This window comes from Girardinichthys multiradiatus, chromosome 12 (genome assembly GCF_021462225.1).
Source record: "Girardinichthys multiradiatus isolate DD_20200921_A chromosome 12, DD_fGirMul_XY1, whole genome shotgun sequence".
In the NCBI taxonomy this organism is placed as follows: domain Eukaryota; kingdom Metazoa; phylum Chordata; class Actinopteri; order Cyprinodontiformes; family Goodeidae; genus Girardinichthys; species Girardinichthys multiradiatus.
In genome coordinates this window covers 32,389,315-32,412,504 of record NC_061805.1, presented here as the reverse complement: position 1 = coordinate 32,412,504, position 23,190 = coordinate 32,389,315, and the positions used below count along the sequence as shown (strand labels likewise).

Sequence of the window (23,190 nt, the reverse complement as noted above, 5' to 3'; positions counted from 1 at the left end):
ATATTATTGCTTTAAAAGGCGTTCAAAATGCTTGTAAATTTCATACAAAATCCCTTAAAAATATAAAATGCTGACAAAATGCGCATAAACTATGAAGCCCCCACACCTACCAAGACTTTGCCATCCCACCTAAACTAACTGGTTGGAGAAGAGGAGCACTGAAGAGCAGCCAAGATATGCATTGTAACTCCGGACGAGCTGAAGAGAAAAAGAGAAAAGGTTCAATGGGTGTAAAAACTTTTGCAAGAAATATTATTTGTATTCTGTTTTAGTCATTATTCTAAATCTGTGATTTGGTTTATATCTAATCACCTTTTGTCCGTTTGTAAACGATTTTATTTTGCCTCGTTTTGAAAAGGGAAAAGTAGAACTCGGATACTGATAAATCCTGTATTTATACAGACATCCCCCCCCCCCCCCTCTCTCTCTCTGTGAAGGTTGCGCCCCCTCCGAGCAACCCTCCCTCCCCCTCTGTTTAGCAGTCACGTGGATCCTCCTGAGCTCTGCCAGCGCGGCCTCTGATTGGCTGTCGGTGGAAACCTCAGACAAAGTCGCTCTCCTCGGTGCTGAAATCGCCGACCGTCGCGATAATGTAAACGGCGATGAGGCCAAACCGAGCATCGGAAAAAAAATACAAAAATGGACGATGACCTGTTTCAGCTGAGACAACTTCCGTGAGTAGACGTTTAAATAACTGATTTTTGGCCGTGACCGCCTGATGCGTCGCTCTCTGACTGCTTCGTGTTTGTTTCATTAGCTCACCACAAATAGCCTGAAGGTCCTCAAACACAACACTCATCTATAGACCTACACTAAAAGGACACAGTTTTGGGGTCATAAAGATAATCGTCATTGTGTTAACTCACATGTTTACATCATTTTCGTACATACAGTTATTAACAAGCCGTTTTGCTGTGACTCGCAGACTGATGTAGACTTGCTGCCGAGTTTACTGTCATGACTCAGTACATAACATGGTTTATGTAAACCTGTCTGCATATATATCAGTTAAACTGAAGATTGGGCAGTTAAAGTAGCGTGATTCATCTTCCTAAACAACTGCATAGGCCAGATATAAATGTTTTAGAGTTTTAAAAATGAAATGCTATTTTATATGGTAAATGCGCTTGCTAGCATATTTATGTTAGTAAAGAACATGAATAATTCAATATTGCCAGTTATGCATTCCTAAAGATATCTTCATGAACCTCTTACATACTTGAATGTAACCCTGATGCTTCACATAGCATAGAGGTCATGTTCTGTAATTACTGTGATTAAGACATCACATGCACACTCCATTGTTTGTAAGTGCAACTATCGATTTTGCGCATGTGGGAGAAGATTATAGGTTATCTACCCCATCTGGGTATTTAACCTCTTATTAGGATTTTTGGGAAGGAGATCTGCAGCATTTAGAAGTCAAGATGTGATTCACTCATTTGACCACAGTATCAGCAGTTTGCAGAATTATAGCCAAAAAAAGGCTAATTTAACGAAAGCCAATACCTCTGATGGTCAATTGTAATCAACCTTGCACCTCTAACACTGTTGACATGAGCTCATCTGACCCACCGCCAAACACAGAACTCAATTATCCTGCTTGTTTTTCTTCTCTTCAAGAAACAATACATTTTGTTATAGCTGGAAACGTTTCGGAAACAACTGTACCTTGATTATTTGACATTGTTTATTCCTCCCTTTCAACAACATTATCAACACATAATCAAAGTGTTTAAAGATTGAGGGCAAAGCCAGAGAAGATGTTGATATAATTTCCATCACAGACACAAAAGTTGGCAAAGTAGGTTGCAGTATCATTACTTCACCACAATCATGCATGTTCAGTTACCCCATCTCAGTACAGTGAATATTATAATCAGCAACCCTGAACAGTAGTAAACGATTATCAAAAATGAGTGAATTAACTTCCCATTAATTGATTAAGTATTTGTTTTAAAGATGAGGAATCTGGTGCAGCTGTTGCAAAAGCAAATAAATATTCTGGTATAGTTTGGACCAAAATTGTCAAAATGGTGCATCAACAGCCTGAATGTTAGACCATAAATAACATCTATTATCGTAAATTGGTGTATTTCTGGCCTCCAGTGAAGACGAAAGCTGCTGTAATGACATTAAAGCGTGTTAAACGTAGGTGAGGAGGAAGTTCTTTAGAATTTCCATTGTGATCTTTAATAAAGATAGAGGAATATCACCACCAAGCATGTTTAAGGTGACAGAGTGACTCAATATAAAATTTCTAAATCTGCCAGAAAATAAATAACTAACAAAGGAACTTGCAATCTTTTACATTTTGTCCAGCAAAAATGGTGTATTTTGTCAACATTTGAAGTAAAGGGACTCCTCTGTCATAGGAAGCACTGAATTTTCCCAGTGGTTTAAGAACTTGTCACCACAGTATCAGCAACAACTACAGAAGTAGCTGCAGAAAAATGACTGTACCTGAAGTATTTATTTGTCTTTTTTTCACAAAAAGAATTCATGATATGTTTTGTTTTTTTGCAGTGTTGTCCGCTTCCGTCGCACAGGTGAGAGCACACGGTCTGAGGAAGATGTCGAAAGCAGAGAGCAGAATGTCAGACCAGCAGAGCCTGCTGATCTGGAGTCTGTGGCACTTGCAGAAGGACCTCCAGTGCCTCGAGAGTTTGCCAATCCAACTGATGGTACATTATCTTAGGGCTCTGCTTCTTTCTTCTAAATCTTACATTTTGCCATTCAATTTAGGCAGTATTTTACAAAAATACTCTAATCTTACTTATTTTCTCAGACACATTCATGGTAGAAGATGCTGTGGAGGCTATAGGCTTTGGTACATTTCAGTGGAAACTCTCCATCCTCACTGGCTTGTCCTGGGTGAGAATTGCTCAAGCTCCAAGCAAGCTGGTCCACTTCCACACTGATTTCCTGATTGTATCTGGGTTTCCTTTTTGTGCAGATGGCTGATGCCATGGAAATGATGATACTCAGCATCTTAGCCCCACAGCTCCATTGTGAATGGAGGCTGCCAAGCCTTGAGGTGGCACTGCTCACGTCGGTAAGAACTTCCTAAAGTTTGTAAAGTGATTCTGCCAGCAGTGCCCAATGAATGGGCTGGTTATCGAATTGAATAAGAGCTTTGGGGATTGTTCGGAAATATTCTAAGGCGGCTTTTCCATGTTTTTAAAGACAGTGTATGCTTTAACCTTGTCACTAAACCAATTCAGTTGCAATATTGTCAGTAACATTGTGCCATTGCAAAGCCATTGAATATGGATCCGTTTTATTACTTTCTTTGAATGTGAACATATGCCAAGGGAGGGTTTATACAGTAAAACATGATTTTGTGTCACCAACCAACAATTCAAACAATCAAACGCGTTGTGCATCGTTAAAATATTGGCAAAACAAGCAAAATGAATTCAGTAAAATCAATGGAAAATAAATATTTGATTTAAATTCTTTGCAGGACAGTTATGTGACGTTATGTTTTAAAATGAGCAAAGCTATACAGATAGCCAACTCCTACAACAAACTATTTTTATGTTGTTAATCTTACATTGAGGCTTAAATATTGTGGCTGTTTATGATAAACTCTGAACTCTTCAACCATATACCCTCAAAAAAAGAAAACTTCATGAGTCTTTGAAAAGAATCAAAAGATCAAGTGAGGCAAACCTCTAATAGATTAATTGACAGACAAATTTATCTTTTCTATTGTTAATATTAATTGTTCAATTTCTAAGCTAAAAGTGTTGCGAGTAACGTCAAGCAACACAGTTAACAAGCTGTGAGCTCCGAGCTTATGCCCTTTACCCCTAATTGGAGGGGGTGGGGTGGGGGACCCCAAATGCAGACACTTAGGAATCTGGTTTAGGAGATTTCAGTAACTAAACACAGAGTCCATGGAGGCAAATAAGAAAGAATGGTCAGGTTACACAAGAGAAGGTAAACATACCTGCATAACCTGACAAATAACCATGAAAACCAAAGAGCATGTATATTAATGTCAGAGGTGTAACAGATAAGCTAATAGGTAATATGAGGCAAGTAGTGAAATGGGAAGCAAAAAGTAAGGATTGTGAAAAAATCTAAAGACTGTAATAGTAAACTGCAGAAACTGAGACAGGCCAATGAAAAGAGAAACCTGATTTATATAGAAAGATTAATCCTAAACCCACAAAGCAATTACACTCAGACCATGAAAATATCCTGATAATAATTATGCCAGCGCTGAAATAAGGGAACTGTAGTTCACCAAGACTACAGAGACATCAAACTGTGCATGACCTACAAACCCTGCTCACGCTAAATACTAATTATGTTTTCTATAATTGATACAGGCAGTGTTCATTGGGATGATGATCAGCTCTTCTCTTTGGGGAAATATATCTGATAAATATGGCAGAAAAATGGTGAGTTCCCCTGAAAATGTTGTGTAACACAAATGCTTTTGAATACTTTTGCCAGGCACCGCATGTGTATTTGTGCTTGTGACAGTGCTTTTAAGTTTTTAAATGTAAGGTTATGGAAATATCCCACAACATGATTTACATTTATAACAGGACAGGCTGTATGTAAAATAAAATGCTGATAATATCCACTAACAGGGCTTGACACTGAGCGTGCTTTGGACCATGTTCTACGGCCTCATGAGTGCATTTGCACCCATTTACGGGTGGATCCTGGTCCTCCGTGCGCTGGTGGGCTTCGGTATAGGAGGGGCACCGCAGTCGTAAGTACCTCACATCACAGTTCTAAAAGCAACAATAAAACTAATAAACCGAGTTGGTATTTACACTGTGGTTTCTTATTTTTATGAGGGTGACCCTGTATGCTGAGTTTCTTCCTATGAGATCCAGGGCTACGTGCATCTTACTAATTGAGGTATGAGTTGCTCCACACTACCACACCTCAACAAGTGCCCTTTTCCCTTTAACTTCTTTTGCGTCCTGTTTTTTCAGATCTTTTGGGCGATCGGCACTGTTTTTGAAGTCCTGCTAGCGATCCTGGTGATGCCCACTCTGGGTTGGCGCTGGCTGCTCGGCCTTTCCACCATCCCTCTCTTCATTTTTGCCTTTCTGTGCTATGTAAGTACAACAGCTTAATAGGCTGGTATGGTGGCTTTATGTAAAGACATGTTTACTGCTGGTGTGCGTTTGTTTACAGTGGCTGCCAGAGAGTGCTCGGTATGATGTGCTGACAGGGAACCAGGAAAAAGCACTGGCCACCCTGAAACGTATAGCCACAGAGAACGGTGTCCCCATGCCTCTAGGGAAACTTATTGCTGCTAGACAGGTACAGAACAGTCTGGGTTTGCAGGACATGTGTGCTGTGAATACCAATTACACTCTTCTCATCTGTGTCATCTTGTCATTCCGTCATTCATCTATTCTTCTATGTCTGTTCTTTCAAATTAGGAAGACCGGGGGAAGATTCGAGACTTATTTTCGTCACACTTCCGCTGCACAACAGTTCTGCTCTGGTTTATCTGGTAAATGAATCAAATGATAAAGCAACCAAATGTCCTCTTCAAAATTGTCTCAACAATTTCATTGTCATTTTTAATGTGATAGCCCAAACACAAAGTAGTGAATAATTGTGGAGAGAAAGATGCATGGTTTTCAACGCTGTTTACAAATAAAATTGAAAAAGTGTAGCATGCATTTGTATTTGCACATAAAATGATTTTTATGTCTTCTTTGCAAAGTAACTCCGGCTCAGTTAGCTGTTCTGCTGGAAGGTGAGCCTTCACCTTGGTCTTTTGCAGTCTCTAACAGGTTTTCTTCCAGGAAAGTTCTGCATGTGCCAAAATTGGAATTTGGTCTCATTTGTCCAGAGCACATTTTTTTAACAGGACTTCCCATACATTTCTTTCAACAATAGTTTTCTTTTTGAAACTTTTCCACAAAGCATAAATCTAAACAAATGTTATAAAATAAAGGTTAGATGTGTGGGGTGCATGACTAATAGTTGCCTGTCAACAGATCCTCCCACCTTAGCTGTGGATCTCTGAAGGTCTTCCAGACTTACTATAGGTCTCTGAATGCTAATAAATGTTCTCCATTCCCAGCCTGTCAGTTTAGGTGGGCAGCCATGTCCTGGTATGTCTGCAGTTGTGTCATACCATTTCTATTTTGAGATGATGGTTAAAACAGTCATCTGTGAGATGTTCAAAGCAAAGGATTTTGTTATAAAACCTAACTCTGGTTCAAACTTCTCTACAACTTTCTCTCTGGCCTGTCTGCTGGGTTTTTTGGTCTTCATGATGCTGTTGGTTCTCTAATGTCCTCTAATCAACCTCTCTGGCCTTCGCAGAACAGCTGGATGTATACTGAGATTAAATAAATCGCAGGTGGACTCTGTTTACTAATTACATGACTGCTGAAATGAACAGGTCACACAGGATTTTATTAAAATGTATTAAAAGTAAGCTGGCAGGAAGAAGATATGCCACACTTCAGGTCGTTGTTTTCGAATATTTTTAAAACCATGAGCCATTTTCCTTCCATTTCACAGTTATGCAATACTTTGTGTTGGACAGTAACACTAAATCCAAACAAAATACACAATGTTTGTGGCTGCAATGTAACAAAATATGGAAAAGGTCAAAGGATATGAATACTTTTAAAAGGCTCCGTTTTTGCCTGATTTCAAGTTGAGTCTCTGTCAGCGCAGGTTTGCAAACGCCTTCTCTTACTACGGACTAGTGCTGCTCACCACAGAGTTGTTTCAGGAAGGAGGTGCATGTGGAAGTGAGTCAGAGAGGTCCTCACTCAACTAGAAAAAGTAAAGTGTCTGTGAAAAGCATTACCAAAACCTGTTAAGACATTTGACTGAGAGCTACTGTTTAATGTCTCCCTCTAGTGTCCAAAGGGGGTAAAAAGGAGGTCCGATGCAACTTGGAGTGTAAATATCTCAATTCTGATGATTATAAAGATCTGCTCTGGACCACTTTATCTGAATTCCCGGGTAAATAACTCAAGCATGGTTTATTTTATAACGTTATTTACATGTATGTGTCCTCTGCAGTGTGTTTTGACATCAATGACATAGAAATTGGGACAGAGTTTTTAAAATGTTTAAAATTGAAATAATTAGTTTGTAAGACATTACAATAACTAATATGATAATTTAACTTAATAATTGCATCTATAATCCAGTATATTATGTATGTTTGTATGAGTATGAAGTGGTAGTCTTCTTAAACCACCCACCATTCTCATTTGACATTTTCTTTATTTTTTGTCAATACAAAAGAACTGCAAAAATACTAAACATAGACCCAGTTTTTAGGTTAAACACAGGCTCTGCTGAGGTGTGATGGAAGCGGCCTTCAGGTCATCTGCAATGTTAGTTCTGGTGTCTCTCGTCTTCTTCTTGACAATACCCCATAGATTATCTATGGAGTTTGTGTGGACAGGAGTAAAGTCCTACTGGAAAATTACATTGGCTCCTCCATAAAACTTGTCAGCAAAGTGAAGCATGAAGTGCTCTAAAATTTACTGGTAGATGGCTGTCGTGACTTTGGACTTTGCCACTGTGCCAACAATAGAAGATGACATGAGTCTTTAAATAATCACTGACTACAAAAACTTCCCATTGGACTTGAAGCTGCTTGAATTTAGTGATTTTCTACCATCCTTCCTTTAGACTCTGGGACTTTTATTTCCAGAGGTCCATCGTTTCAAAGTAGTAATCCATGCCCTGAATTGTCTGTTTGGAGTGGCTCTGGAAGCTCTGAGACCGGCTTCAGCCCACACCCTGAGAATTACCCTCAAACTCTTATACAGGCTATATAAGCCAAACGTTCAATCCTCTCAATGCTGTGGTTATTGCTGTCATGTGTGCTCCTTTTTCTGCCACACCTTTTTCTTCCACTAAATTTTCCATTACTATGCTTCCATACGGCCTTCTTTGAGAGACCAGCTTCTTTAGCAATAACATTTTATGGCTTATTCTCTTTGCGGAGTGTGCCAATAACCGTCTGCTGGACAGCTGTCAGGTCATGGTCATAAAATAACATTTCTGTGTTAAAAATAATTTTTTATTGGTCCGGTGTACTATTCTAATTCTTTGAGAAACTGAATTTCATGGTTTCATTAGCTTAAAGCCATGATTATCCAAATTAACAGAAATAAATTGTTAAAATATTTTACTCTGAGTAATGAATCTATATGAGTCTCACTTTGTCTTTTGCAATGTTTTTCTAATTTGAAAAGGTGCACCTGTATGTTTATAATAGTAGTTTAAGAAGATCACACGCAGAGAAAAATATATCTTAAAACATCACATATAAACCTATTATAGTCCAATGAGATAATTTACTCTGTCATTGTTGTGCTTTAATAAATATTAACCACGTCATTTATTACATAATTAAAGAGTAAAAAAACGTCAACTGTGCTGACTTCCTGTAGGACTGCTGGTCCCACTGTGGGCTATTGATCGACTGGGACGGAGAAAGACCATGGCATTGTGTTTCTTTGTCTTCTCTATGTGCATCATCCCTCTGTATGGATGTGTTGGGAGGTAAATTCTGCTTGTACATATTATACATTGTAGATTCATTTTTATCTGCTCCTTCTGACACCCGCTTCTCCTTTGCAGAACGTCCATGACAGTGTTGATATTCATAGCCAGAGCATTTATTTCTGGAGGCTTCCAGGCAGCCTATGTTTATACTCCAGAGGTGATACATTCTAGCAAATTGTATTATGAAATTGCACTGTGAAATATAGAGAAGGCAAGGCAATAGAACCAGGGGATCCGTGTTTTCTGCAGGTTTATCCAACAGCAACCAGAGCATTGGGTCTGGGGACAAGCAGTGGAATGGCCAGAGTTGGTGCCCTCATCACTCCCTTTGTTGCACAGGTAACACCTAAATGAAAAGTACTAAGAATTCAGAGGGCACTGGTTTTATGAGTTTATTCATTTTACATGTCCTGGGCCCCCATGCTGCAGGTGATGCTGGAGTCTTCAGTGTACCTGGCCCTCTCCGTGTACTGCTGCTGCTGCCTGTTTGCCGCCGTCGCCTCCTGTGCTCTACCCATTGAAACCACAGGCCAGGGCCTGCAGGAGTCCAGCCACCATGAGTGGGGACAGGAGATGGTAGGCCACAGATCAGAAGAAATCCCACACTCCAACTCTGGCTCTCAGAGTTAAGGACATGTTGGCTGAGGTGCAAACTGAAGGCGAGAGCAGCAACAAGACAAGATGAGAAGAGGGGAGAAAGCTAAACCAGCGTTCTGCCTGTCTTGTATGTCTCTCCTAAGAGCCAATCAGCACCATTTTGTACATCACATCACTGTATGTAAAGTCCTTAAACACCATCACAGGATTGCCTCAGTAAAACAACATCCACACAGTGTGAGTTAAAAAGACCAAATGATGTACAGGAGAGGATGGTGAAAATGGGTAATATTTCTTAAACAGGGAAGATAAGAAGTGAAAAAATGTTCAAATTTAGCTTCATACAGCTACCTTCATTGAAAAGAGCCTTAAAACAACCTATTCAGTCTGTGGCACAGACAACCTCTGGACCCGTTGATGAAGCTGCTTCTGTAGTATACAAAGTATCCTAAACATACCATCTGCTAAGCATTCTTAGTAAGGAAACATGATCATCTGGTTTACAAGTAAATTACCTGCTGAAATGCACTTTAACAAGTTGTTGAAGTAAAAAAATTACTCCTCAAATTAGCTGACCAGATTAATAATGTAAGTTTTCTCATTTAACAGTCCCACTTATCGTGTTAAATATATATTCTCTATAGGAATCCAAGATTTTCTCACATATATCAGACCTCTTTATTAAATTATGTGGACAGTATTTCTACATTACAGCACAAACAGTGAGAGTCTGCAAAGAGCTTTCTAAAAGTGTCATTATTTTTAAACATAAATTGATTCTACTCATCTAAGAACTGGCAGATTAAGATTTAAAGTTTTTTTTAATTTCACCCACAAGTTTCCTCTGACAGCAAGTAGTTCTCCAGCCAGTCCACACTAAAATCTGGTAGAGAATCTAGGGTAATATATATATAGGGTAATTTCCTGTCAGAAATAAACTTCTCAGTTGAATGAAAATAATTTTAAATCTAAATCTGCCTGATGAAAGTATAAAAAGTATGAAAAAATCTGGGTATAATTGTACATTCAAATGGCCATTCCGATAATCTGGCCATCCAGCCAGAGACCTGCACATTACTTAGTTAAAATATTAAAATAATGTTAAAGATAGTCCATTACTGATAAAATCTTGACCATAGAAGTCCAGTATGTTAAAAACAGTCACTATAGCAAGATGTCCACTGTGTGTCCCATAATATTTTTAAGAAAATCTTGTTGTAATTGATAAAGGTGAAGCTGATACATATCAGGCTGTAGCTATGGCCACTTTCACGAGTAACTGTTGCTTTTTAATTTCTTTGTGTCTGATTCCAAAGGAATACCATCATAAGATTCAATGACGATTTAAGAGATTACAGCCTCAAATAAGTTTTTGCTTTAACCAAGGACGCTGAGGGCAAGGGCTTAGACTGAGAACAACCCGTTTTAGTTTGTCTACATTTAAGGACTGAATTGCAGTATTTTGTAAAAGTATTCATACTTCTTTTTTTTAATCACATTACAAACTTCACTGCATTTTAATAGGATCTTACAGTTTGTGTCAGACCAACACAAAGTAGCACATAATTTTGAAGTGAAAGGAAACATATATAGATGGTTTTCATTTTTTTCAAATAAATAGCTCATTTCTATTCTGCCTCCCTGAATCAATGCTTTGTAGAGCCACCATCAGGGTATGTGACTACCACCTTTACAGATCTAGAGAAGGAAATGCTTGCTCATTGGTCTTTGTAAAATAGTTCAATCTCAGTTCCACTAAATCATCTGTGAACATGAATTGTCTAGTCTTGAAACAGATTCTTAAGTGGTATAATGTCTGGACTATAAAGTTTGGAACACTTAAATGGTTTAATTTAAACTTGTCAAGGTTTGTGTAGCGAAGGACCCCGGAATGCAGGCAAGCAGGCGGCATGACGGTAAGTGAAATGATTTAATTAACAAAAACTTACTACAGAGGATGATGGCTTGGCAAGGCATGAACAGAGACGGTGATCCAAAATGTTTCCGCGAGGAATGTACAGAACAGATGTGTATATATAGAACAAGAACAAGGTGAAACGAGGAGACTGATTTGCTTAGTGCAGGTGAACCGAATAAAGTTAATTGACAGACAGGAGAGAACACAACGTGACTGGAGCAAAACAGAAATTTAAGGATACAATAGAAACATAACTAGAAAAATATGAAACTAAAGCATAACCAGATCCAAAAACCCACCTTGACAAAAAATGAACTAGAAGACAAAAAATAAAGCATGACCAGGAAAATAATTGAAAACCTTAACTGTGAGAAACACAAGAGGAAAATCCCACAACCAAAAACCAAACAACCCCAAATCATAACAAAACGCTTGCATTGTAGATGTAGCCATAGGTTTAATTGTGTGGTCCTGCTGGAAGGTGAACCTCCACCCTAGTCTCAATGCTTCTGCAGGTTTTCTTTCACAATCTCCTTCTATTTAGTTTAACAAATCTTCAAATCTCCTCTGGTCAGCTTCCCTGTCCCTGTAGAAGAAAATCATCCACCCAGCATGATGCTTCCACCACTATGTTTTACCTTTGGGATGGTGTATTCAGTTATGTGCATTCTTTGTTTTTCATCACACATATAGGCCAAAAAGTTCAAATTTGGTCTCACCATAATTTGCTCCCAATCTGATTAATGCTCTCCTTGTCTGGCCTGCCAGCTTAGGTGCATGACCATTCCTTGGTAGGTTTGCAGATGTGCCATACTCTTCCCATTTTTACATGACAGGATTGATCAGTGCTTTGTGAGATTTTTAAAGCTTGGGATATTGTTTTATAACCCAACCCTGCTTTAAATCTCTCTCTAACTTTATCCCTGGACTGTCTGGTGTAGTCCTTGGTCTTCACAATGCTGTTTTTTCACTAATGTTCTCTAGCCTCATCAGAACAGCTGATGTTATACCAAGAATACATTTCAGGAAGTATTTACTAAATTAGAAAACATGTGAAGCAGGTTTGTTCCACTGTATGTTATTTAAGGGTTTCAGAGTAAAGGGAGGTAGAAACAATTGCACAACATTTTTCAGATTTTTTTATTAAAAGATTTGGAAAACCATGAATCATTAACTCGTTCCTCACAATTATGTGATACTTTGCTTTGCTTTAACAGAAGACCGGCCATTTTACCTTTCCAAGTATATCTCCAACTGCATCAGATGCTAAATGTAAGCACTTCTCCTCAAATGGAGACAAGTTTAGATGTTTGGAAGTTTTCTGGAAAATGATGTGTGCATTAGTAAAACATTAAGGTTTACTTCTTGTAGACTATAAAAAGTTGACAAAGAATCCCGACATTCAGCCTCAGTATTCATGTGATCGCTAAAAAATGGACTTCTAGTCATGTCCCAGCTATTCCTCTATTGACACCATACTCCCATAGACCCCAGCTGTGAATGTCTACTGGATGTCATGCTCTCTATGTAAATTATGTGTAAAAAAAAACAAAACTAAAAAAAACAAAACTACCTGGTTTGGTTGTTGTCTTTGCTTTTGGTTGTATTCAAAAATGAGATAAAGAGAGACTTTGTTTATTCTAACATACAACAAGACCCACACATGGGTCCACGAAGATGTCTCTGACTCGCCAGTGTTTGAGAAATCGTGCAGCGTTAAGTGTCAATGCACTGGATGTAAATGTGTATGATACTACAGGTAATAAACTTTCAAACAAACTACTAATGGAGTCATGATTTTCTTATTTATAAATTAATAGAGCATTTTCATCATCTAGAATCAATGCATTTTCTACAAACTAAACTTACAAGGATGGGAAATCACTCAGACTTGATAATAATCAAAAGGCATCTCATGTTGTAATGGAGTCAGTGGTGCTCAGACATACAGAATACAGAATATATCTTAGCTTTAATTGTTAGTTTTGTTGAGAACACCAGGAGTGCCGATCACTGATGCTTGACTCAACACTACAGGCGAGCTTTTGGACGTTTGCCTTTCTGTTCCACGATCTGACCAAACAGCCTCGCTGCCTCCTCGGCACAGCCTCGGTGAATGGTGAGCCCAAAACCGCCATGGCCGTAGTTGTGTATCACCTGGAAGAGTGCACCACTGTTTTTTTCTGGAAGCTGGATAGCCGAACGTCAACAACTGAAGTGATAATTTTCTGCTCAGCTTTACCTCAACCGTGGAGGCGCCGGACCGTATGGTTTCACGCTCCAGTCGGACTTTGCTGCGAACAGGCCTGAGACCAGCCCAGTCTTCTACTATCCTTGCATGCTGAGGAGGCAAAAAATGGCATCAAGACAAAAAAAAAACATATTCTTCAGGTAAAAATAAACTGAAGCTATTACTCAAATTACGAAAACGCATTTGTCTCTTGTTGATGAAAATTTCAGTGCCTTGTTTAATTGCCTTGGTTTATGACCTGATAAAAGTATTCAAACCCCTTCTTTGTTGTTCTGTTGCAGACTTGATCTATGGCAAAAGTTAGGACAGATGGTTCTGTTGGAGAGATGGCTCCACAGACTTCTCCAGAGCACATATGAGATATGATGTATGCCTGTGAGTCTGGCTCGCAAGGAGATTACCTTGAGGTCTGTTGAAGCTGTTATAAGGAGAACCTTTGCTTTGTCTAGTCAGAACGGTTTTGGCAGGGCTCTTGAACACATGTCTGATTACTGTTCTCCTTTGTCAACGTATAATAAAGCTGATCTGAGTGACAATCACCTATCTCATCCTTTGGTAAAAACTATTTTTTCCACAACACTCTCAATGTGTCTTCCTACAGTGCCTTGCAACAGCATGAGACCAAAACTGGTCTTTTAGGCCTACATGCAAACTGTTATGTGCGTTGGGAAACTAACAATGCACATCATCCTGAACACAAAGAGAAACATGGTGGTGGCAGGATCATTCTGTGGGGATGATTTTCTTACGGAGCAACTGGAAAACTGGTCAGAGTTAATGGGAAATGGGGTGGAATTAAATCCATGGCAAACCTAACAGAAAACCTGTTAGAGGCTGCAAAAGACTTGAGACTGGGGTGGAGGTTCAACTTCCAGCTTCCATTAACTTCCATTATGTGCTTTGCTGTATCACAAAAAAATCACTATAAATTACACTGATATTTGTGGTTGGAATATAACAAAATGTGAGCAAGTTTAAGATGTATTAGTACTGCTGCAAGGCATGATATCTGTCTATCTTATCTTTTTATGTATTTGTTTATTTTGATTTACTAATGTCAGTTTTTTTCCTTTTGTTGTCGTCTTCCACTTCATCCGGGACCGGGTCGCGGGGGCAGCAGACTCAGCAGAGACACCCAGACGTCCCTCTCCCCAGACACCTCCTCCAGCTCCTCCGGGGGGAGCCCAAGGCGTTCCCAGGCCAGCTGAGAGACATAGTCCCTCCAGCGTGTCCTGGGCCGTCCGCTGGGCCTCCTCCTGGTGGGACGTGCCTGGAACACCTCCCGAGGAAGGCGTCCAGGAGGCATCCAGTATAGATGCCCGAGCCACCTCAACTGGCTCCTCTCGATGTGGAGGAGCAGCGGCTCTACTTCGAGCCCCTCCTGGATGGCCGAGCTCCTCACCCTATCTCTAAGGGAGTGCCCGGCCACCCTACGGAGGAAGCTCATTTCAGCCGCTTGTATCCGGGATCTCGTTCTTTCGGTTATGACCCAAAGTTCATGGCCATAGGTGAGGGTAGGAACGTAGACCGACCGGCAAATCGAGAGCTTCGCTTTTCGGCTCAGCTCTCTCTTCACCACAACGGACCGGCACAGTGCCCCCATTACTGCCGCAGCCGCACCGATCCGTCTGTCGATCTCCTGCTCCATTCTTCCCTCACTCGTGAATAAGACCCCGAGATACTTGAACTCCTCCAATTGAGGCAGGAACTCCCCTCCAACCTGAAGAGGACAAGCCACCCTTTTCTGGTCAAGAACCATGGCCTCAGACTTGGAGGAGCTGATCTTCATCCCAGCCGCTTCACACTCGGCTACGAACCAACCCAGCACATGCTGTAGGTCTTGGCTAAAGGGTGCCAGCAGGACCACGTCATCTGCAAAAATCCACTGGTCCCCAAATCAGACCCCTCCGGCCCTTGGCTGCACCTAGAAATCCTGTCCATAAAAGTTATGAACAGGACCGGTGACGAAAACCACACTGCTCCTCCTGAAGCAGAGGTTCGACTATCGGCCGACCATTCTACATACTTTATTGTGTCTAAGGCAATGTATGTATGCAATGTATTAAATGCAATGTATAAAATCTCTTCCGCACCACAGAGGGCTCATTATCAATAATTAACTTCAGTATATACGAAAGTGCCTTTTTTTGGCCCTCTGTCATCATCTCACCTTGAGACTTGGCTCAAGCTGACATGCTTTTTCCCAGATGTTGTTATGGTCAGTGAAGTTGTTCTGCTCACTCCAGTTTCCCACTTGGAAAACCCCTCCTACAGTCACAAGACGGCTCCTGCAGACACAGAGGGGCTGTGAGAGGATGAAATCTGGTCTGACATTCTGACCTCACAGCACAACAATCCCAAACTAGCCCAAACAAGGTCTGTAACTACAAATCAACACAACTAGAAAAGCATGAGGCAAAACTGCCCACTGAAAAAACATCTGAGGCATGAGTCAGTTTAAAAGTTGAGCAGTACAAATACTGGTGCAAGAGTAATGCCAGTGTGATCATGCAGTGCAGTGCTTGCTGTGTTACTGCAAAATACCCTGGGATGATATAAGGTGAATTGTACACTCCAGGTTTGATACTGTGGGTAATGATCCAATGCTTCAGCCACGGGGCATCCACCTGAAACCCAGAGAAATAAGTAAAAAGAGTTGTTTCTGTAAACAACAGGCTCTTTACGGCTTCTCAAACTCACCTTAACAATCTGGCCACGGCCTGGTTTAAGGTCCGGGTCTGGCTGCAGCTCCCCGGATCTTACCCCAGTGCAGTTTATTATCACATCCACCCCAGCATCAGAAAGCTAAAAACAGTCATGGACAATAAAATGTAAAAACAGGTCAAGAGATAACATTTTAGGAGAACGGAAACCCGACAACCCTCATTAGTGGATGTTCTGACTTGAGTATAATCAGCATTCGCAAAAACAAACAAACAAAAAATAGATAAAATGTTAAGTTGTAAAAATGAAAAAGCTTACACTAACCTCTTTAAAAGACTCTATTTTCCTGTGATAAAATTTTACACCCCTTTCTTTCAACCTTCAAAAACATAAAAAAAAAAGTTTGAAAATTTTGCAGCACCACCATGAAAATCAAGACTTAAGATATGTTACATATTGGAAATATTATACTGTATATAATCTTGTTTAAAGACTGCCTTCAAAATAAAATTCAGGGCAACAAATATTTTTCAGAATTCACCCAAACTGTGTTGTAAAGCAGAGCTCCACACCTCAGGGGTGACAGATTGTCACTTCAAAATGACGTACCATTTAGCATTAGCGTTGAGTTACATAAAATCCAAAGGAAGGCTCACATTCCAGTAGGATAACAACCCTAAACCACACAATCAAAGCCACAATAGAACAGCTTAAATCAAAGGACATGCATGTGTTGGAATGGCCCAGTCAAAGTTTTGACATCATTCCAACTAAAAATATGTGGCAAGACTTGGAAAATTGCTGTTCACGGGTTCCTTTCCATCTCATCTGAAAGGGTTTCAGCTATTAAAAAGTTAGTTTCACAAAGTTTTGAACTATGGCAGCTAAATACAAATGCTAACACCAATCTTCAGATTTCTTATTGGAAAAAAAGGAAAATGCTGCTATCTTTTTCCTTCCACTTTACAATCATTCACTACTTTGTGTTGCTCTATAACAGGAAGGCACAGCCAGAGAAAAAATGCACTGATGTTTATGGTTGCAAATTTGTGATGCATTGTATTCTTAAGTCAATATTGCAGGCAGACAGTTAAAATGTGTACAGAGTAGAAAAAGTTTTCAAAAAATGTATATATGCCAATGAAATGAACTGCAGGTTCCAAGTATAAATAACTTATCAATCTACATGATTTCAGATGTTATTTTGTTACACAACGTAATATGTAGTTATTAATAATAAGACTCAACATCGTAGAGTTATTTGCTCACCATTCGGTCAGCCATGGTAAGTATGATTTTCCCTCCACCATGAGAGCTGTGTTGAACCAGCCAAAACTGAAGAAATAAATAGTTTTAATGGAAATCTGCAGTTTTGAAAGATAATGCCAAGAGGAAGTTTAGTGTAGTCCCATCTACAGAAAAAGATTATTTACGTTCTACATATGTGTGACAGTGGAGAATGTGGGTTGCATTTTAACAATTGCAGTTACACTGGGAATGTGATAAAAGATACTAGTGGCTGCTTGAATGGTTTTATGGTTGTTTCTTCATTAACTCACTTGTATCCAGGAAACATTTGCAGCTCTCGTTCTGTGAGCGGTCTAAAGCCCAGAACAATGTCCTTAAATGAGGGCTCCTGCAATCAAAAACATGTTTCCTAAGAGAATGCAACACCAAAATTGCCTTATTTGTGTGAGTGTACAGCATCCCAAACCCAACCCTTATTGAGGCCTCTTTATTGAGGTTTCCTAACCACTGCTGACAACCATCCTTTGCTTGTCTGAACAAAGCTGTACTTCAGTGTGGATGGAAACCATTTGATGTTATCTACGGCCTACAATAAAATTAAATGTGATAATTGCATAAATAATCTTTAGGATGTTAAATTGTAGCTGTGCTCTAGGAGGTTGTAAAAAAGTTCAACCAGTCCAAGTCTCATCGTTAAGTTTATAGTAACAGAGCATTTTGCAAGATCAAAGCAGTACTCACTGGATGGGGTTCAGTGCAGAGGTTGTAGCCTGATTGGAGAAATATGCCCATTTTTACAGCCTCAGGTGAGCTGAGCCAGCTTAACAGGTAGTCAAAGGTCTCCTTATTCCACTTTCTAAAGATAGAATCAAACAGAACATTTTCTTGACTGTCACTTTTGGGGATAAAGAATAGAAATATTGACAATAAAAGAGACTGCACTCACGTCTCCTGGATGTTGCCCTCATCATCGAGGTACGGCTGCCAGAAGCCAGCAGCTCCATCGCTGGTGGTCAGAGGGGTGAAGCGGTCTGCATACACCTCAATGGTCAGTGGGCTGACCATGGAGTGATAATGCTCATATATGCTCTGAGCTGTTGACAGACCAATGACTCCAGCTCCAACCACTGCCACCCGCATCTTTGCACTGAAACGAGACGCATTAACATTTCCTGGCCTGAAATTACTGCTTTGCGCACAACTAATGAATAAGACTCCACAAAACATTTGAAAGCTATGTAGGCTTCTATGCAACTGTTTTAACAAAGCATGTTATTGAATGAACTTGTGCATGAATGAAATCAGATGCACTGAAAAGAAAAAGTTACGGATCTCTCCGGCTGCAAAATTTGAAATGTATGCCGAGAACCACCAAAATAATTAGGCCATCCTCTGCAGCTCTGCGAACTTTGTGCAGTTCACATGCTGAGACTTTTATGTAACAGCGAGCGGCGTGTGGAATAAATATGCCTTCTGGTTAAACGAGGCAACTTATTAATTAAAATAAATGCCGAAAGAGCTGCAGATTGCACACCAAGTTAAAATATATTCATTAAAGCAAGGGACAGACGTTTATAAGAAAGCTATTTTACTGTCTTACCTTAGGATCAAGTGACTACTGAACAGCGGTCACTTTTAATCACCGACTGAGCTCCACTGCCTCAATCTGTCACAAGGAGGAGGGCGGAGCCTGCAGCCAATCAGCTGCGAGGGTGTTGCGTTCACGTCCTATCGTTGAAAGCACTGCCAGAGTAGCCACATAGGGCACACGTCACTTGTAATTTAGTTACTGACATTAAATTTCGTAACTTCTTACATAGTGTTAAATACCTACATTTTTTCCCGTTTCTACCTCCATTAGTGTCCGAAGTGCGGCCGGGGTTCATTTGCGGCCTTACCACAATTTAAAGAGGTACAAATTCACCATTAACCAATAATCAATGACACTTTAACTAAACTTGGCTAAGCATGCATTTTTTTTTTGTTAAAGAGTGCCTCATGTCCAGGTCTTGTTGCTAAAAACAGACAAAAAACATTTTCTCGACCACGGTAAATGACAAACGTAGGACACTGTATGTCTTTCTTTTTTTATATAGTAAACAAGCAAAGCCCCATTTATTTTTTGGATTTGGATATGATGTTTGGATACCACTATTCTGTTCATTCTCTTTCAAATGTTAAAATAGAAGTTAACAGACTAAAGAGAATCTGAGCAGATCTCGGCTCTGCTCCATCAGTTTAATGAATATAGGATACAATTCATTGTTTTGGTCTCACAATCATCAGCAATCAACTAAACTCCGGGGGCTTAAAAGTAACGAACGTAAAAGAAACTTAGGTGTTGTTATAGACTCAGGCCTACGTTTTAACATCCACATCAGGCATCAAATCAGCCTCCTACCATCTTAAAACATTGCCAGAATAAAGGGTTTTCTATCAAAACAAGAAAATAAAACACTAGTGCATGCTTCTATTTTTAGTCAGTTGGATTGCAACAAAAAGCAGTAATAATTATAAAAAATAATATGGATGGATAGATGGATGGACACCCAGGATGACAACTAAACAAGGGGAGGCAGCCTTGAGCTTTTATGCTGCTCAGCTCTGCAACCAACTCCCTAAAAACCTAAGAAGTGCCGAAAAATTTAAATCAGGACTAAAACAATATTGGTTACTGCAGCTTTTCCCCAAAGGTCACATGATATTACGTCTTAGCTAATTATTAGTTTTACAAGTGCATTTTAACATTCTGTTTTACGTAGTGCTTAAATATTACTTTTAATGTATTTGTTTTGTTTTTATGTAATGTTTTTTGACTTTTTTGTTATGATTTAAAAGTAGAGTTTTGTTTTGGGTTTTTCTCTGATTTTGATTATGTTTTCCAAGTTGTGTTTTGTATCTCGCTTGTGATTATTGTCCAGGTGGTGCTTCAGTTCTTTCCTCAGGTTTAGTTTCTGATTATTCTTGTATTCTGTTTAAAGTGCAATTCCGATAAAAACAAGTTTCAAGCTTCCTATCTGGAGATAACTTGCAAATGGTAAATGGACTGAACTCATACAGGATATGGTGAAACTTTATAGTCCCTAGTTAAGCCCTTTTTATTCTCTTCATTCAAGTCATACAGCAGCTATAAGGTGGACCAAGACAGAGATGTATTCAATCATGTCTGTGGTTATAGTCTGCAAACTGCTGCAGCTAGGGTTACCTCTTCTTATCACAGCTAGCAGTCTGCGATAAGATTGGTGTCAAGTTTTAACTGTGTCTTGGAAACAATATAAATTTATACAAATCCCAAAGTATGGCATCAAAGCTAATAGGAGTGGGAAAAGCTGGAATTTTAACTAATTATGTGTTTTGTTGTGATTTTATGTTATGTAAGTAAACACTACTGAGGTATACAGGTACATGCACAAGTATGCTTTACCTCAACAAACTGGTATATCTTAGAATGTACATTTTTTAAATTTAAAGCTGTATAGATGTTCAATTCTTGTATTTGTTACTACTGTAGAGTTTTTATTTGTAAGATTTTGGTATTTTATGTCCTTATCTTATGGGTTTTGTTTGCCTCTAACTTTGCTACTCATACAATGTGTATTTTTTGGCTGAGGGACTAATAAATTATTCTGTTCTATTCTACTGTATTCTATTCTGCTCCTCTGGTCTACTCATTTCTTTTGCATTCCAGATTTTTTATGATATTCAGCTGCTGTTTATTGTATTCTATGCATTTCCATTTTCTTTTCTATACTACTTTGTTAAATTCTATCATATACAACATCGTTAATCCAGAGCTCACTTTCCCATTGTATTGGTGAAATGAAAATTTAGTCTGTGTCAACTATTTTGAAAATTTACACACAAACATTTTATAACAGGGGCGAGATTGACAACCAACCCCTACTTGTATCAATAGTCTGTTCAAACTTTTCTTGTTGCCTGCATAAGGGCCTCAAACCAAGCCGACATAACATAAACAGACTTGGATGCAGAATTATAAATATTTAATAAACTGAACTGAAACTTAAAAAACAAAGTCCAGAGTCCAAATAAATCCAAAAAGGGCAGACAGAGACGACAATCAAAAAACCCAGGGACATTAAACATCAAAATGCTGTTCTGTTCTACTTTTTATTCAATTCTACTCATTTCCGTTGTATTATTCTATACAACGTTTACATTCTATTTGAAATCACTGATCTATAAACGTACTCGTACTCGTCATCTTCCGCTTTATCCAGAACCAGGTCGCGGGGGCAGCAGACTCAGCAGAGACGCCCAGGCCAGCCGAGAGACATAGTCCCTCCAGCATGTCCTGGGCCATCCCCTGGGCCTCCTCCCAGTGGGACGTGCCTGGAACACCTCCTGAGGAAGGTGTCCAGGAGGATCGGATGCCTCCTGGACAGAATATATCTTAGCTTTAATTGTTAGTTTTGTTGAGAACACCAGGAGTGCCGATCACTGATGCTTGACTCAACACTACAGGCGAGCTTTTGGACGTTTGCCTTTCTGTTCCACGATCTGACCAAACAGCCTCGCTGCCTCCTCGGCACAGCCTCGGTGAATGGTGAGCCCAAAACCGCCATGGCCGTAGTCGTGTATCACCTGGAAGAGTGCACCATTGTTTTTTTCTGGAAGCTGGATAGCCGAACGTCAACAACTGAAGTGATAATTTTCTGCTCAGCTTTACCTCAATCGTGGAGGCGCCGGACCGTATGGTTTCACGCTCCAGTCGGACTTTGCTGCGAACAGGCCTGAGACCAGCCCAGTCTTCTACTATCCTTGCATGCTGAGGAGGCAAAAAATGGCATCAAGACAAAAAAAAAAACATATTCTTCAGGTAAAAATAAACTGAAGCTATTACTCAAATTACGAAAACGCATTTGTCTCTTGTTGATGAAAATTTCAGTGCCTTGTTTAATTGCCTTGGTTTATGACCTGATAAAAGTATTCAAACCCCTTCTTTGTTGTTCTGTTGCAGACTTGATCTATGGCAAAAGTTAGGACAGATGGTTCTGTTGGAGAGATGGCTCCACAGCCTTCTCCAGAGCACATATGAGATATGATGTATGCCTGTGAGTCTGGCTCGCAAGGAGATTACCTTGAGGTCTGTTGAAGCTGTTATAAGGAGAACCTTTGCTTTGTCTAGTCAGAACGGTTTTGGCAGGGCTCTTGAACACATGTCTGATTACTGTTCTCCTTTGTCAACGTATAATAAAGCTGAACTGAGTGACAATCACCTATCTCATCCTTTGGTAAAAACTATTTTTTCCACAACACTCTCAATGTGTCTTTCTACAGTGCCTTGCAACATCATGAGACCAAAACTGGTCTTTTAGGCCTACATGCAAACTGTTATGTGCATTGGGAAACTAACAATGCACATCATCCTGAACACAAAGAGAAACATGGTGGTGGCAGGATCATTCTGTGGGGATGATTTTCTTACGGAGCAACTGGAAAACTGGTCAGAGTTAATGGGAAATGGGGTGGAATTAAATCCATGGCAAACCTAACAGAAAACCTGTTAGAGGCTGCAAAAGACTTGAGACTGGGGTGGAGGTTCAACTTCCAGCTTCCATTAACTTCCATTATGTGCTTTGCTGTATCACAAAAAAATCACTATAAATTACACTGATATTTGTGGTTGGAATATAACAAAATGTGAGCAAGTTTAAGATGTATTAGTACTGCTGCAAGGCATGATATCTGTCTATCTTATCTTTTTATGTATTTGTTTATTTTGATTTACTAATGTCAGTTTTTTTACCTTTCGTCATCATCTTCCGAGTCGCTGGGGCAGCAGATTCAGCAGAGACACCCAGACGTCCCTCTCCCCAGACACCTCTTCCAGCTCCTCAGGCGGAGCTCAAGGCGTTCCCAGGCCAGCGGAGAGACATAGTCCCTCTAGCGTGTCCTGGGCCGTCCCCTGGGCCTCCTCTCGGTGGGACGTGTCTGGAACACCTCCAGAGGAAGGCGT

General features: G+C 39.8%; 2 protein-coding genes and 1 long non-coding RNA gene across 3 annotated transcripts; 1 reads left to right on the top strand and 2 right to left on the bottom strand.

Moving 5' to 3' along the window:
- The first annotated feature begins 499 nt into the window (after positions 1-499).
- Positions 500-10,760, top strand: svopa (SV2 related protein a). The gene is made up of 16 exons (XM_047380213.1): positions 500-674; positions 2,527-2,684; positions 2,789-2,874; positions 2,957-3,055; positions 4,341-4,412; positions 4,608-4,732; positions 4,821-4,884; positions 4,962-5,087; positions 5,167-5,295; positions 5,418-5,491; positions 6,676-6,752; positions 6,865-6,969; positions 8,418-8,529; positions 8,608-8,689; positions 8,782-8,871; positions 8,962-10,760. Exons 1-16 carry the CDS (start codon positions 640-642, stop codon positions 9,160-9,162), a joined length of 1,635 nt encoding a protein of 544 aa, XP_047236169.1. The 5' UTR covers positions 500-639; the 3' UTR covers positions 9,163-10,760.
- A 1,408-nt stretch (positions 10,761-12,168) lies between these two features.
- Positions 12,169-18,936, bottom strand: LOC124877189 (D-amino-acid oxidase-like). Its single transcript, XM_047380246.1, has 11 exons — positions 18,811-18,936; positions 18,157-18,357; positions 17,952-18,066; positions 17,522-17,598; positions 17,232-17,297; positions 16,287-16,341; positions 15,999-16,103; positions 15,843-15,925; positions 15,469-15,586; positions 13,290-13,388; positions 12,169-13,204 (listed from the first exon to the last, which is right to left on the bottom strand). Exons 2-11 carry the CDS (start codon positions 18,348-18,350, stop codon positions 13,079-13,081), a joined length of 1,038 nt encoding a protein of 345 aa, XP_047236202.1. The 5' UTR covers positions 18,351-18,357; positions 18,811-18,936; the 3' UTR covers positions 12,169-13,078.
- A 2,677-nt stretch (positions 18,937-21,613) lies between these two features.
- LOC124877190 lies at positions 21,614-23,119 on the bottom strand. The gene is made up of 3 exons (XR_007040463.1): positions 22,981-23,119; positions 21,901-21,999; positions 21,614-21,815 (listed from the first exon to the last, which is right to left on the bottom strand). It is a non-coding gene; the product is annotated as an uncharacterized LOC124877190 (long non-coding RNA).
- Positions 23,120-23,190: the final 71 nt, after the last annotated feature.

Coding starts and splice junctions, on each gene's coding strand:
- LOC124877189 (XM_047380246.1), bottom strand. CDS start 18,350: ATGCGGGTGGCAGTGGTTGGAGCTGGAGTCATTGGTCTGTCAACAGCT. Junction 17,599..17,951: donor TCTGCACTGAACCCCATCCA/GTGAGTACTGCT, acceptor TTTTGATTGCAG/GAGCCCTCATTTAAGGACAT. Junction 16,342..17,231: donor TTACCATGGCTGACCGAATG/GTGAGCAAATAA, acceptor ATGTTTTTGAAG/GTTGAAAGAAAGGGGTGTAA.
- svopa (XM_047380213.1), top strand. CDS start 640: ATGGACGATGACCTGTTTCAGCTGAGACAACTTCC. Junction 5,296..5,417: donor AACTTATTGCTGCTAGACAG/GTACAGAACAGT, acceptor CTTTCAAATTAG/GAAGACCGGGGGAAGATTCG. Junction 8,690..8,781: donor CCTATGTTTATACTCCAGAG/GTGATACATTCT, acceptor TGTTTTCTGCAG/GTTTATCCAACAGCAACCAG.